General features: G+C 47.0%; 2 protein-coding genes across 3 annotated transcripts; both read right to left on the reverse strand.

The window, feature by feature from the left end:
• Positions 1 to 1606: 1606 nt before the first annotated feature.
• Positions 1607 to 10910, reverse strand: zc3h13 (zinc finger CCCH-type containing 13). 2 transcript variants are annotated; one of them, XM_035150213.2, is made up of 21 exons: positions 10736 to 10910; positions 10214 to 10261; positions 9919 to 10086; positions 9608 to 9711; positions 9338 to 9452; positions 9037 to 9148; positions 8733 to 8899; positions 8470 to 8618; positions 8129 to 8329; positions 7871 to 8023; positions 7431 to 7768; positions 6831 to 7295; positions 6482 to 6727; positions 5893 to 6373; positions 5597 to 5793; positions 4032 to 5237; positions 3214 to 3903; positions 2976 to 3119; positions 2658 to 2858; positions 2336 to 2499; positions 1607 to 2236 (listed from the first exon to the last, which is right to left on the reverse strand). In XM_035150213.2, exons 3-21 carry the CDS (start codon positions 10075 to 10077, stop codon positions 2009 to 2011), a joined length of 5520 nt encoding a protein of 1839 aa, XP_035006104.2. In that variant the 5' UTR covers positions 10078 to 10086; positions 10214 to 10261; positions 10736 to 10910; the 3' UTR covers positions 1607 to 2008. The 2 variants fall into 2 exon arrangements, with proteins under 2 accessions (XP_035006104.2, XP_035006103.2); XM_035150212.2 differs by lacking the exon at positions 10214 to 10261.
• A 672-nt stretch (positions 10911 to 11582) lies between these two features.
• cpb2 (carboxypeptidase B2 (plasma)) lies at positions 11583 to 14435 on the reverse strand. Its single transcript, XM_035149748.2, has 11 exons — positions 14312 to 14435; positions 13958 to 14033; positions 13765 to 13889; positions 13568 to 13676; positions 13364 to 13465; positions 13077 to 13181; positions 12876 to 12986; positions 12704 to 12794; positions 12242 to 12444; positions 12004 to 12088; positions 11583 to 11925 (listed from the first exon to the last, which is right to left on the reverse strand). The coding sequence occupies exons 1-11, from the start codon at positions 14374 to 14376 to the stop codon at positions 11711 to 11713; spliced, it is 1287 nt and encodes a 428-aa protein (XP_035005639.1). The 5' UTR covers positions 14377 to 14435; the 3' UTR covers positions 11583 to 11710.
• Positions 14436 to 14611: the final 176 nt, after the last annotated feature.

A 14611-nucleotide genomic window follows, 5' to 3' on the forward strand; every position in this document is an offset into this window, starting at 1 on the left:
AAGGAACCAAGTAACAAGCAGTAAAAAAATAAGGTTCAAAATAAAGTGTTTTACAATCTGTCATTTGTTATCATCTTTTATATTTAGAAAATAGTTGAACCAGTCAATGTCTTAAGAACATGTTCTATATTTAACCAAAATAACATTCTGTAGCCATTAAGACTATTTACACAACATATAGAAACATGTTATACAAATACAAGTTAAATTGATAGTATTTGCGCTGAAAGTCTTTAATTCAGTCATTGACAATTATGTGATCGGCAGAATTAATACAAAAATAATAACTCATGTTTATACACACACAAGGTTTTGAATCAGTTAGACAGAATATAATCTTTACCCCATTCACAATATAATAAATATATATTTTTGTGATGAGGTGTAACCAGATGAGACAGCTCCTCTCTTTCTGTTGGCTCTCCTGAAACACTTGTATCAAATAACAGTGCTTTTTTCATATAAATGATAAAACACGAGACATAAAATCTTTTAGAGTATTGAAGTATAGATCCTGGATGTAGAACTTCCTCTCTAGACTGTAGGAGTGAGGATTCTTTATCTATCACTCATTCATAAAGGTAACACAAGCTTTATGTGGCTGCAGTCATACACAGTAGTACTTACCTAAAAAAATGCTAAAGTCCGCATCTGGTAATTATCGTCATAGCTCCTCTTAAAGCAATTTAATCTGGATTTTAATCTAGCACCTGGTTTGAATTTGGCAAAATGTCATTCTACATTTATTGTACAGTAAAATTAAAATAAAAATACAGTGTGAACCCAGATATCGTTACTCGCACATGTTGCCATGAGAAAGAAACACGCTGGGAAAGTGTCTGTAGACATCGTAGAGATCTCAGGCTTCATCAGAGCCCAGCGTCTCTGCGTCTGTAATGTCACTGAGGTTTCAGGTCACAGTCTGATGACCAGGAGGAGTCACGTTAAATCCAGGTTTCTCTACGTTAACGGCATTTTATCCATTGTGATTCTGTTCATGATTTGTCCTCTGAATTCTCACAGCATGTTTATTCCAACATACACTTTTTTAAAACTGTGACTCTGGATGAAGAAGCACTATGACACACAAGTGAGATGTCAAGTTCAAATTAATTATCTTCAGCCATTTTTTCTTTTTTTACCTAAGCACTCTAGTGTCTTTTCCTATTGGGAGCACTGGGGCTCCTTTTTGGACGGCGTGGGCTGTTTGCGGCGAGTTCTCCCACATGGCAGTGTTGGCGGTCTGGCATTCCGCAGTGTTCTCTTTCTTTTCAGGACGACATTGCCTAACTATTCAACACAAATACACGAAGCAAAAAAAAAAAGCAACAGTTTCCACAAACTCACAGTTGTAAGATCTAACAGTGGAGGAATAGTTTGGCAGTGCTTGTTCATGAGAAAACATTCATTCAAGTCCCGGCAGGATGTCTCACTTTCAGTGTTGCTGATCAGTAACGTCTCTGGAGATTTGTGCTGCAGATATTTTGTGATATGATGGAAACAAACCCCCCCCCCCAAAAAAAAAACAGTTATCACAACTTCAAGTGTCACATTATTTGAAGGCTGCACAGTCACTTCATACAAAGCAAAAGACCCGTTACAGAAATCAACATCTAACCATTTTAATGCACAGTTGCTGTAAACCAATGCACAATATATGAAAACAAGTCATCTGAACTTGGTTAGGCAGGTGAAATGGACAATTAAAAAGATGCTCTAAAATACTGTAATGCACACAAAAAAAATTCATGACATCATTTCACATGTACGTTTCTCGTACGCGGTTCATGACACGTCTCCATAGGCTAGAATGTCCAATAGTTTATGGCACAGCACTTGCAGGTCGTCAAAAACATGTTAAGCATAACTGAAATCCACAAATTTGCCGTTTTTCTTTATTTTCTCTCGTATCTAAAAAGGCTGTGTATGTAATGCAATGGGGAAGAGAGATTCAGAGTTTAAGAGAGGTGAAGGCTTAGAAGTCTTTTACTTGCTAAGCTCATTTCTTTCAGGACACACACACCTCAGGCTGAGCTGTGCTGAGCTTACTACTACTACCACCACCACCACTACCACCACTACCGGCTGCAGAAACCTCGGCCGCCAGCGCCGACCCACTGTCGGGCCTTTCCGGGGCCGAAGCCTGGGCAGCCACGGTCCTTCTGAAGAGACGCATGCTCATCTGCAGCAGCTCGTTGTCTACTACGGGCGTAGTGGGGTACTGCTTGGTTAGGCCCTGAGGGAGAAAACAAGATCAAGAGATTTAAGGGGGTTTATTGGGAGAAAATGGCGACGATCAACACAGAAAAGGGGAGAACTGAATTAATTTATCTACCTTGTCATTTTTTAACAGCTGCCGACGGATGGCGAAGTCTCTGCGGGCACACAGGGCCTTGCAGCAGGGCCCAAGGTTGGTCAGCAAACCTGCCCGCTCCACCCGCCTGTTCAGGGCCGCCATGTTCAAGGCCCCAAGGTCATGCTCAAACAGCTTGTCGGCCTCTGGAAAGATGGAGGTGAACGCAAGTTTTAGACGAATGGATCACACAAAAGAAATCAACATTATCCTGATTATAAACTCATAAAAATGCTGAGTTTTGCTGATTTAAAACATGTAATTATGTTGTGAATTTATGGTTCAACAGTGTCCAAACTCTCACCTTTAGGGTCGTCCATCTCAGACTTGCACACCTCTTTGACCTGCTCCAGGAGCTTGGGCCCGGCGAGTCGCTTGGAGATGCCCGTCCTAAGAAGCACGGCCCCTGGGGTGAATCGGAGCAACGCTGCCCCTGCTGCCCGGGGTTCCTGCTTCTGTTTGGGCATCAGGCTGGACCAGTCCACATCGATCACATCCAGAGGACCTGTCAGGTCGTAGAAATGGGGATTTCATTTTCCAAGGTAGATCTTTTTGGTTTTATTGTCTGTTATTATTTACATAATAGTCCAATATTTTCCATAGTGAAGGTATTTCCTGTTACCTGTCATTTTTTCATCGTCCTGCTGATCCTCTTTTTTCTGACTATCAGCCAGAATTTCATCCAGCTCGTCATCACTGATTGGCTCATACTCCTCGCCAACAGATGGCACTGACTGGCCATCCTCTTCTTTACCGTCGTGGTCTCCTGAGAACACAGCACACACAGATTCCTTTAAACCCATGCTGGAAATTGGAAAAAAAGGTGACACTGAAACGCAGACATGCTTTTATCATCTTACCGTCAATGCTGTCTGCCTTCTCCAGCTCCCGTTCCCGTGGCTCTCCCATGAGATGGTGACTGTTGCTGGCTTTCTCGGGCTCAGGTGGGCTAAAGGCTTCTCTTGGCAACAGAGGCTCATATTCGCTCCTGTCCGGCCGCATCATGTCCCCTCGCAGGTCTCCTCTCATGTCTCCTCTCATTTCTCCCCTCAGGTCCCCTCGGCCTACAGGCCTGAGGTCCCCGTGGGGCGGCAGGTCCATCATCATCATCCTCTCTCGATCGCCGCCCCTTTCGCCTCTACTGTCTCTCTCCCGCTCCCTTTCCCGCTCCCTTTCCCGCTCATGCTGCTGTATGAGTCCTTCAGGGAGCAAGCGTTCCCTGTCCCTGATGTCACGCTCCCTCAGGAGAGGAGGTTCACGGCTGGGACGTATGAGCAGGGGCTCTCGTCCCCTGCTGGGCCAGTCCCTTGGTTCTGGCTCCCAGTCTCGTGGTTGTTGGAGGGGCTGTTGGAGAAGCAGGGGCTGCTGCTGCTGCGGCTGTTGGGGAGGAGGAGGCCGGAGGTCCTTTCGGTCTCGTTCCCGCTCGAACGGCTCCCGTTCTCTCTCCCGCTCTCTACTGTCGTAGGAGCCGGCGCGGGACCTGGATCTGGTCTGTCTCTCGGAGTCAGGAGAGCTGCGTCTGGAGCTGTGGCTGTGAGAATCCTGCCGGTCTGTGAGACAACAGAGAATGTTAGGGTTTTAAATGAGTAACATACTGTTTCGTTGTCTGTACTGTTCCTTGATGCATTTGGCAAGAAGGAACTATGATTCCATGATGTGTTTGTTAGTGTGAGTTTACCTGATGAGGTGCTGCGGCTGGGCTCTCCTCTCCTCAACTGGTCAATTCGAGATTTCCTCTCAGCCACCACAGGAGGCTCATTTACAACCGGCCTCTCTCTCTCCCTCTCTCGTTCCCGGTCGCGGGAGTTGGTGCCCGGCTGCCTTCCCCGGCGGGATCGTGGACCCTGGGGGTCCTCACGGTGTGCGGACTCGTTAGAAGGTGATCTCAGGCGTCGAGATGATGTGCGGCTCTGGTTGCTTCCCATGCTGCTGCTGCGCGTCTGCTCTGGAGGAGGTTTGCGGAGCAGAGGCTGGGACATGAGAGGCTGTGGAGTCAAAGTCTGCAGAAGCATTGGCGGATCCTGGGGGAGTAGCGGGGCAATGGGTGGGGGGTTACACCTCTCCCTGTCCCTGCCCAGCCGAGGACCAGCACTTCTCCTAAGAGGCTCAGCAGGAGCCAGGGGAGCTGTGACCTCCTCATCTGACCAGTCACTGAAGTTGTCCATTTTTGGTAGTGGAGACGGCTCTGCGCTGACTACAGTAGCACGGTTATCAGGCCTCATTGAGGGTGGTGGGGTCCGGGGACCCCTCTTCTTCTTATTATGTGGCTGATGGGCTGCAGTATCCTCCTCAGATACATCGGACTCTGCTCCTCGTGAGCGTTTCCTCTTTCTGTCAAGCGCCTTCTTCTTGGGAACTTTCCTGGGTGAGTGCAAGGCTGGAGGAGCATCTGCAGGAGCACCAGTTGGGGGTTCAATGTTAAAACGGTCCCCTACTGGAGCTAAAATGTTGCCAGTGTTTATCTCTTCATCTTTGCGACCCTTCTTCAGCCCCTTCCTCAGTGACTTGGTCTTCTTCTTGCCTTCCTCGTGGGACTGGCTTCCAGTTGTGTTTTCGCTGCTGGTGGCGAGGACTGGAGGAGGAGGAGGAGGTGGAGGAGGAGGAGGAGGAGGCGTGGATTCTCGCTGGTCTCTGCCTCTGACACGGGAGTCCGGCAGAGTTTTCGAAAGGTCATCTCCCCGCCTATCGCCTCCTCTGTTGCGGTCCACACGAGGCTCAACGTCTTCATGTCGACTGCGTGCCTCCCGTTTGTCCACGGCTCCTCTGCGCTCCTCATCCTTCCAGTGACTGGGCTTGTCATCAGAAGGAGCCGGCTTCGGTGGAGAACGCAGCAGGGGCTCCTGGGGTCGCACCACCTGGCTCAGCAGACGATGCTTATCGCCACCTGGACACAGAACAGTCACATGACTACACTTAGTCCTTCAAAAGGTTAATTTAAGACAGATGAAGACTAATTCTTAAGATTCAACAATGGTTCTGTTTTTCATTGTATCCATGGGACAGCACAATTTAATTTTTTTGTGTACTTTGTTTTAAAATTGATCAATTTAATTGGTAATAAAAGAGACAGCTAATACTGGGATGTGTGAAAAAGCCCCACAGAAGTAGACAAGACAAAGTACAAGCTGTACCAAGGAAAACTAAACTTTAAATAGTTCAAAGTGAATTCCAGTGTGTGCATTATACGAGAAGCGCATTCCCCATAAAACAGGTGTGTGTCCCTTCAAAAAAGATTTTGCCTACTGTCAGATGGAGGCGGACACACTGGGCTGGGGAGGAGGGGCTGTGGGTGGAGCTTGGCCTGCCCTCGGACAATCGGGCGCTCACTTTTGTCTTCTCCACTGTTGTAGCCGTCGCTGTCCGCCGGACTGAGGTCCCTGGCTGCTCGCTTTGGGCTGGCACGGGGGCTCGGGCTGCTCTCAGGCCTGGGCCTCTTACGACTAGAGGAAATAAAAGATTTTAAAGTTTGATCAGTACACCTGTGAAGTTTGAATACTGTGGTAAAGTACACAAGAGAAATAGATTAAGTGGAAACGTGCCTCGTCTTGCGATCGTCCCGGGTGTCTCGAACAGGCCGCTCCTCCCTGGTGTCATCTCTCCTCTCCCGCCTCTCCTCCCTTCCCCTCTCTCTCTCCCTCTCCTCCCATTCCCGCTGCCTCTCTCGCTCTCGCTCCCGCTGCTCCCTCTCCCGTTCTCGCTCCTTCCGCTCCCTCTCTCTCTCCCTCTCCTCACGCTCCCGTTCCCGCTCCCTCTCTCGTTCCCGCTCGCGCTCCCTCTCCCTGGCCCGCTCCCTCTCTGCAGCCTCCCTCTCCTTCTCTCGCTCCTTTTCCCTCTCCCTCTCTCGCTCTCTGTCCTTCTCTTTCTCCCTCTCCCGTTCCCTTTCCCGCTCTCTCTCTCGCTCGCGGGTCCGGTCGTCTCGTCTCTCCTCCACTCTATCTGTCCTGCGATCGTCTCTCCTGTCCTCCCTCTCAGGCTCCTCTGATCTCCCCTGGTGTCTGTTTGGAGAAGCTGCTCTTTGATCTGGGAAAACAGAAAGTTAAAATTTTTAGTCGATTTTAAAAAATACAATACTACTAATATAATATTCTAAAATACAATACACAGGCTTAAAATAAAGCAAACCCCCACCTCTCTCTCGGTTGTCTCTGCGATCCCGCTCTCCGTGCCCTCCTCTCCTGTCATAGGAGGAGTCCCGGGCCTGCTCTCTTCTGTCACCATCATAGCGATCTCGGTCTGAGCCCCTCTCCGAGCTTCTTTCGGTAGCGCTGCGATCTGTGCTCCTCTCCACACTCCTCTCTCGCGCCACACTGCTTCGGGACTCCCAGTTCTCGTGGGTACTTTCCAGTTGGGAACCTCTGGAGTTTCTGTTTGAGCCTGACAGATGATAAAATACAGTAAGAAAAAAAATGGAACACAGTGTAGGAGTTTGTCAGTGGCTGCAAATTATATAAAAGCTAAATGCAATGTTAGTTATTACCTTTATCAGATGTTTCATTTGTACGCCCTCTCCCTCTTCCGTTCCTCTCAGCTCTGTCTGTCCTGTTCTCAGTCCTCCCTTCAGCTCTCCCTCCATCTTCACGTCCATGTCCTCTCCCATAACTCCTGTCGTCCTGAGCGGGTTCCTCCTTCCTGTAAGTATCAGTCCTCTCCCTCTCTCGCTCCTTCTCTCGATCTCTGTCCTTCTCCCGGTCCCTCTCTCGTTCCCGCTCGCGATCCCGCCGCTCCAGGGACTCTCGACTGGACCGGGTGTCTGTCCTGCTCTCTCTGGAGTCCTTTACGTCCCTGCTGTCTCGATGGTCGCGGACGGTTTCCCGTCCTCTATCGCGAGTGTCCCGTCGCTCACGAGCCTCCCTGGTCTCCCTGTCGTCACGTGATGAGACCTGTTCCGAGTCATAGTCCCGGTCGTCACGGACACTGTCTTTCTCTCGCTTGCTGCGGCTGTCTGTTTGGAAAAGACACACATTACTTACCCAGTGATTGGATTTGCCTTTACAGCCTCATGGCACAAGGTGGAAAAGAAGTATATAACAGAGAGATACAAGACCAAAACAGTAAAACAACACAATTATACCGATACCATCTCTGTGCTCATGTCTGCGCTCCTGGGCGGGCGGACTCCTCTCTCGGTCACCACGACTCCTCTCGCGGCCCCTGGAGTGCTGCCGGCCAGGGCTTGATCTGTCAGAGCGGCGTCGGGGCGACGAGGCGTCGTGGGAGGCCGGAGGTGACCTGGAGCGCCTGGAGCTCTGTGGTGAGGAGCCTGCTGCAGCACTGCTCCGGTGGTAGGTGGGAGAGGAGGAGCGACGCCGGCGAGGAGACGGTGAGTGACGCTGGGCAGAGGAGCCAGAGTGGGACGAAGGGGAGTGGTGGCGGGGAGGAGTAGGGGTCCGCTGGTGGCGTGGAAGAGAGGGAGACCTGCAGCGAGAACATAAATGAGTGTTTCCCTGCCCATAATTTACTGATTTAAGTGAATAATGGAAGACATTTAAGACCATATTTTATTTCACATGTGCTTACCTGCGAGGAGGGGAGACCAGCACTGAGGTTTTATGGGACGAAGCTTTAGGAGAGGTGGATTTCTTCCGCGCTGTGGGCGAAGGACATCTGGAGGGAGAAGGCTCTTCTGATGTCACCGACCGCTTGGCTTTGTGGGAACTGTCTGATCGGTCTCTGTAAAAAGTTCAGATTCAAAAGAATGAGGATTACAAGTTGAGCTGGATAACTGAAGAGAATTGTTTGCAGTAGCAGTTAACCCACGATAGGTCCACAATATACCTGCGTTTCTCCTTCTTCTCTTTGTGTTTCTCTGTGTCTCGTCCCCGATCTTTCCCTTCCTTCGGCTTTTCCTCAGACTTCTCCTTGTTTTTGTGCTTGCATTTGTGTTTCTTCCCAACCACAGGGAGGTCCAGAGGGACTGGTGGAGGAGGACTGGGGGTACGAGGTCCTTTCTTTTTACTATGGCTCCCTTTTGTAGACCTGGTTGGAAAAAGATAGAAACGGCTCAAATTGTTGACATCTAAATGGACAACATTTTCATAAAATATTGCCAAAATCTTAGGAATAATTTTCAGGATATCTCGCTTACTAGACCAAAAGAATTGAACAAAAAGACACACCTGGTAGATTCTGAAACAGGTGAGGATATGGACGCCTTCTTCTCTTTCTTCCCAGAGCCTGGCCCTTTGGTTCCACTTTTGTGTTTCGGGGAGCCACCGGACTTCCTTGGTGACGGTGAATCTTTGGAGCTCAACTGCTCTGGGGAGGCCTGAGGGGAGGGACAACAATCTGATCAAGAGTCCCACGTATAGACCATACCTCAATGCACTGAATCCCCCTGGAGGAAATTTTGAAAAAAAGGGAGAAACTCATGACTGCACACCTTCGGCAAAGCGGTGGTTCTCGTTTTGGCGGGGGTCTCTTCTTTCTTGATGACAATCTCCTCCCTCTTTTCCAGGTTCTCCTGCTCCAGTTTCATCAACTCACGTTGAATCTTCTGGCGCTTCATTTCTAGGGATAACTCGTAGTCGTAGTCACCGATATCTGAGTCTGTAAGTCAAGTCAGAGACCACATTAATAATATTAAGGTTACATTAAACCACAAAATCAACTGAAGAGCATTTACGACGCTGACAATTCATCAGGTCACTTGTCCATTAAATATTTAACAAATTAAGGTACTGAACCTTCTCGATTGGTTTCCCACTCTGTGGGCTCTTCTTCACTGGCTGGAGTGCGTTCCTTTGTGATCTTTATGTCCTCCTTCTCCCTGTGTCGGCCTCTGGAGGAGTCTCTCTGCTGCACATAGGGACATACACACTGATGTTGGAATGACCCCGACATCAAATCCTATGCTTCCTCTTGTTTACATAGACTAAATGCTCAATACACAATTCAAGTCCACCAAAGCCATTTCTTCATTTAAAATAGAGTCTATACCTACACATTCACCGACAGATGACTACTTTCAAATGTCAGAGAACTCACTCTTGCTGTCGGGGATGCGGGCTCGTCTACGTCACGCTTCAGGTTTTCTGGGTCAGCATCCTGTCTTTTATTCTTCATCCTCTCCCGCAGATCACCTGTGGGCCTCTCGGTTGACCTGAGACATTGGCGCAAAAACAAAGAAAAGAAAACACACAGACATGTTGTGAAGCAACTGTACAGATCATACATCCAAGTAGATATGGACAAAAATCCAACAACAATCCACATGGCAAAGGCAAAAAAGGGAGCGGTGTGTGCGAGCCGTCTTACCTGCTGAAGCTAAATCCTTTGGCCCGTGGCTGAGTTCCATGTGTGTAGCGACAAGTGTTGCCGTAACTGCAATTACCAGTCTTCAACCAATTTCTGCAGTGACTCTGAAAGGGACAAACACAGAGATTAATGAGACAGAGCAACATCCACTGACTTAACCGAGACTGGGACGATTCACGGTAACAGTCTACGCTGATCGGTGATTTCACACATTGCAAAGAGGGGTGAACAATAAATCACAACACAAGCATTATAAAAACTCTGGAAACCCCAGCTGGCATTCATGTGTGTGCAGTGTAAGTCATACATACATCAGCAGCATTACTCCCAGTGCTGGGACCGAGTCTTTCGAACACACTGGGCCGGCGGGAGGGGGCGGCGGGGTTGCTGGTGCTGCTGGTCGTGGTGCTGCTGCTGTCAGATATGGTCTTTGAATTCTCCACTGTTACTTTCCGCCTGATCTTGGACATTCTGCAGGACTGAATGAAAAACACAGCTTCGTGACATGTCTGCGTGGCGTCATCTGCAACAGCACAAGTCCACTCTCGGTAGGAATGTTATAAATACAAGTTAATGGACTAAAGGCATTAAAAAAACACAACGTACAACTGTACAACGCTGGCGGGTGCACGTCCATTCCTCACTTCATTCATTCTGAGTGCAAAGACACACATGTTAGCACATGGAGCTACGACTGAGACGCAAACATTGGAGTTAGTACTCTGAAGTTCTTGCTGCAACAGCTTTCAAATCGGTTTCCGCACACGAACGCGTGTAAAACACAAAAGTAGACGCTCTGTTGTTGTCCTGTGCTGCTGCTAACTTCTCTCAGGCTAGTCTTAATGCTAGCTAGCTTAACGTTAGCTAACGTTTCCAGGCTAAGCGCATGAGTTTAACGTAATTGTTTGTGTCTCGCGTCCACTCGGGGTTTATTTAAAACCCAGCCAGTTAGAGGCTAACGGTGTTTAACTCAGCGTGACTCATACTGGCGAGCACAAGCGAGTGGATGCTAATGCTAGCGTTAGCCAGCCAGGGGGCTAATGGTGCTCTATCGCAGCGCGGGGGCCTCGAAGCCGCCTGCAAGCCGCGTCTCTGCCGGGCAGCGTGGAGGGCAAACAGCCGCCTCACCCAGGATATTGATTCGGTGTCGCATCTACTTTGGTCCGGCGAGGGGATTCAGCTCGTGGAGAAATAACGAGGCTTTATTCTTTCGAACCAGAGGCAGAAACTGCCCGGAGCTCGTTCATGGTGGCGGAGGGAGCGCAGCTTACGACCGCTTCTTCTTCTCTGGTTTGTGAGGGGGAGGCTTGCACTCCAGGGTGCTGCGTTACCGCCATCTATTGGTAATCTAAACGCACTACCCATCGGCGTTACCATAGACTTTATATGAAGAATTCATATTTATATATACACCAGGCGATTCATTTTTATTTATTTATAATGTTTTCATCGCAACGTATAATACTGTATTTACAATATTCAATGAGTTTATTTATTTTATAATTGTTATAAACTAGAATATACTGGATGCAATGATTTTATATTTCATATTGTTATATACAGTCTATTCATTTATTTTATTTAGTTAGTTTATTCCTTTTTAAACTGTTACAAGAAATACAATGTAGAGATTTTTTTCATTTTAGAGTCTATTTACTTTTATTTATTTCGTTTATTGCTTTTCAAATTGTCATAAAATAATTTAGACTGTATGGACAGACTGTATATAAAGTTATTTTGTAAATTTTATATTTTTATAAACAGTTTATTTATTTCTGTTTAGTTTATTTATTAACTTAACATTCACACAACAAGGTTTATTATTTAATTCATACCTTCTACATATGCAAGACACAGCAATACCATGTGCACTGTTAGTTATAATAAACAGAAGACAGCTAATCCATAACCTCAATCAATTTATTGAACCGTTTACATGTATATGTGTTTATGGTATATGCAAACATTCAAAAGAATCTGATTCCCATAATATATATAGTAGGAATGCTACAAAAAAAATCATGATCATTTAGCGATAGTACAGAAATTGTAGGGTTTCATTCACAAACATGGCTCAACGTTGAACTTCCACCCTTCAACGGCTCAGGCAGTTCGAGGAGAACTTGTGGGATATTGTGTTTTCTCAATAACCTTCAGGGCGATGGTCTTCACAGCGATCATAGCTTCATTACAGGCCCTGGAAATCTGAGAGGGTGGCAGGAGGAAGCCGTAACTCCCGCGGTCCTGCAGCTCAAACGTGAAGGAGTATTTGATGCCGAGGTTGTACGCCCAGTCATCAGAACCCCCAGGAGCCAGGTCTGGAGATCAGACACCTCCACTTGAGTACATGAGAGTCACTGCATCACACAAGCTTGGAAAGAAAGCTCCATACTTACATATTGTCTTTGCTCCAGCACCATATTTATAGATGTTCCTGTAATATCTTTGGATTTTCTGGGCAGCTTCTTGGGCCATCTCAAGCTGTAAAACACACACACACACACACACACACACACACACACACACACACACAACTCAGAATGAACCAGGAAACATGTAAGCGTCTGTGATTGTAAAACTCTTTTTACTGATGGATCAATTGATTGTTTTATAAATTGGCCCGAACCCACTCACCAGGTCACTGTGGTTCTCCGCTTCCTCCAAGGTGCAGGAGTACGGGAAGAGCAGCATCTGAGAGTAGGAGTGGATGGAGAGGTAGAACTGGACCGAATTCTTGTGGCTGCGCAGGAAGTTGGCCACGGCCTCGGACTCGGGCTCCGACTCGGGGAAGGCGCCGCAGTAGATCTCGGAGCAGGGCTCAGGAGACGCCCCCTCAGCTGGGAAGAACAGCAACACTTGTACTATACACACTAGTCCTGAGTATCAGTATTCAATGTGTGTCAGGATATTTCTACATTTAAATGAATCTCTGTGGAATTCATATATGATTTTTAAGTAAGGAATTATGGCAAATAAAGAAGACATTTTCAAAATAGTGGCACATAATGAAATAAAACAAGATAAGAGAACGTAAGGATTTGGTTTTAAGACTTCGCTGCCAAAAGATTGTTGCAGGAATCTTGGGAAATTACTGACTGCACCAGTTGGCGTCAAAGTTCCTGTTGAGGTCGACTCCGAAGCAGTTGGTGCTTCTGCTGACGGAGCGGTTCTTCCTCCACATCCTGTTCTGAAAATAAATAAATAAACAAATCACGACTGCAGTTAAAGTAGCTTTACCAAACATGACTTGTGTTGCATGTGATCTCACTGTTGTCCACGTGTACTTGTATCCATCAGGGTTCATGACGGGCAGCACGTAGACGTCCATGTTGTCCAGTATGCTGGTAATGTCCTGGTTTATATTGTAATATGACAAAGACTGTGGGGGGGGGACGATGATTTTAAGTGAAACGGATCTGATCTGACTCTTCATGACATTTCCAAACTGCTGCAGGTTTAATATACTCACATAGTGCACGAACCACAAGCAGAAAGCAGGAGCGATCCACTCTCTGGCGTGGATTCCACAGTCGATCCACATTGCTTTCTTGTTTGGTCTGTTATTTAGAGTCAACTGCGAAGGAAAGAAAGGTCAAACATTGGATTTTTCATTTATTTCAGTTAATTTCTCTCTCTTAGCCTGGAAAACAGGGAGTTTCTAAACACTTTGCACCTGAAAATACTAAGAATGCTCCTTAAGTTCAGCTTGAGCATCCTTATAGTCATTAGAGTTTATTCCTTGTTGGTTGATTTTACCTTTAGAGCATACAGTGGTCGCTTTTCACTTGAGGAGCCAATGAGAATAGCTTTGACCGTGCTGGGGTTGTCCTGTGTGATCCTGTCTATCCAATAATAGATCTACAAGGGAGACAGTGTGTTTGCAAACTGAAATATGTCCATTAACTGCAATAGTCCTGCAGTTAACAGCCGTCAATTTGTCAATAAAGAGAAAAAGCGTACGTCCTCCAGAGTGTGATATCTCTCATAGAAAGTTGAGCTGCTTCGTGGGTCTGAGGAGTCGTTCTTCGTCTGCATCTCGATCAACTCGTTGGTGTTTGCCAGTAAAACCCTAGGAAAAAAACAACCTGTTGACAGACTGCACAGCTGGGATGATAGATTGTGTGTAATCCTTGGTGAGTGGGTGTTTCTGGACATACTCGTGGTTGATGGCGTGTTTGTGTAGCAGGCCCCTGACGGCCCCTGAGGTGTTTGCAGGGACAAACAGGTGGACTGTCGTCTCTTCCTTGATGTACTGATGTGAAACCGGCTGCCATAAAGTTGTCTGTAAAGAGAGAGTACAGCATAAAGATTGGCAGGATGGAATCGAATAAGACGATTGCAATTTCTAACCTCATATTGGGTGGACACGTTCCTCACGATGTCCACTTGCTCCTGTGTTGTTGGAGTGATTGACAGAACTTGATCTCTGAGTAAAAAGAAGACGAGACATCAGATTAATAAATTGCCCCCCTGTGAATGACGGAGACCCTCGTGGACCAATCATAAACAAAATGTGTTTTCACCTGTAATATTATCAGAAGGCAAATGTGAGGTGTGTGCGTTGACCCGTCGCGTTTACATGCGTGTACCACAACATACGTTTATTTGCATAACCCATTTTCTTTGTGGAAAACAGCTCTTACGTAATAAACTAAACTGTCAATTCCCGTAACTAAAACAAAAACAATCACCACACCAACTCACCCTGTTTCTGTGCAGTAGCCTTTATCCACAGTCAGTACTATAAACAAAAGCACAAGAGTCTTCATGGTGTCAGGATCCAGACGAGAAATGACAGCTTTGCTCAAAGCATGGGGGGTAGGGAGACATTATTGATCGCCAGTGTTTATTTAGAAGTTAAACTTTACTTTTTTTGAAAGGGCATAGATCAGCCAGCATGGCCGGGTGGGAGCAGGTCAGTGTGCATCTGGTGCTACAACTCCTACAACTCCAGTTAAACCAGTTGTAAAACTCATAAAATGTCGAAATAAATGAAGACTAAAC

The sequence above is a fragment of the Hippoglossus stenolepis genome, chromosome 24 (genome assembly GCF_022539355.2).
Source record: "Hippoglossus stenolepis isolate QCI-W04-F060 chromosome 24, HSTE1.2, whole genome shotgun sequence".
NCBI classification, from domain to species: Eukaryota; Metazoa; Chordata; class Actinopteri; order Pleuronectiformes; family Pleuronectidae; genus Hippoglossus; species Hippoglossus stenolepis.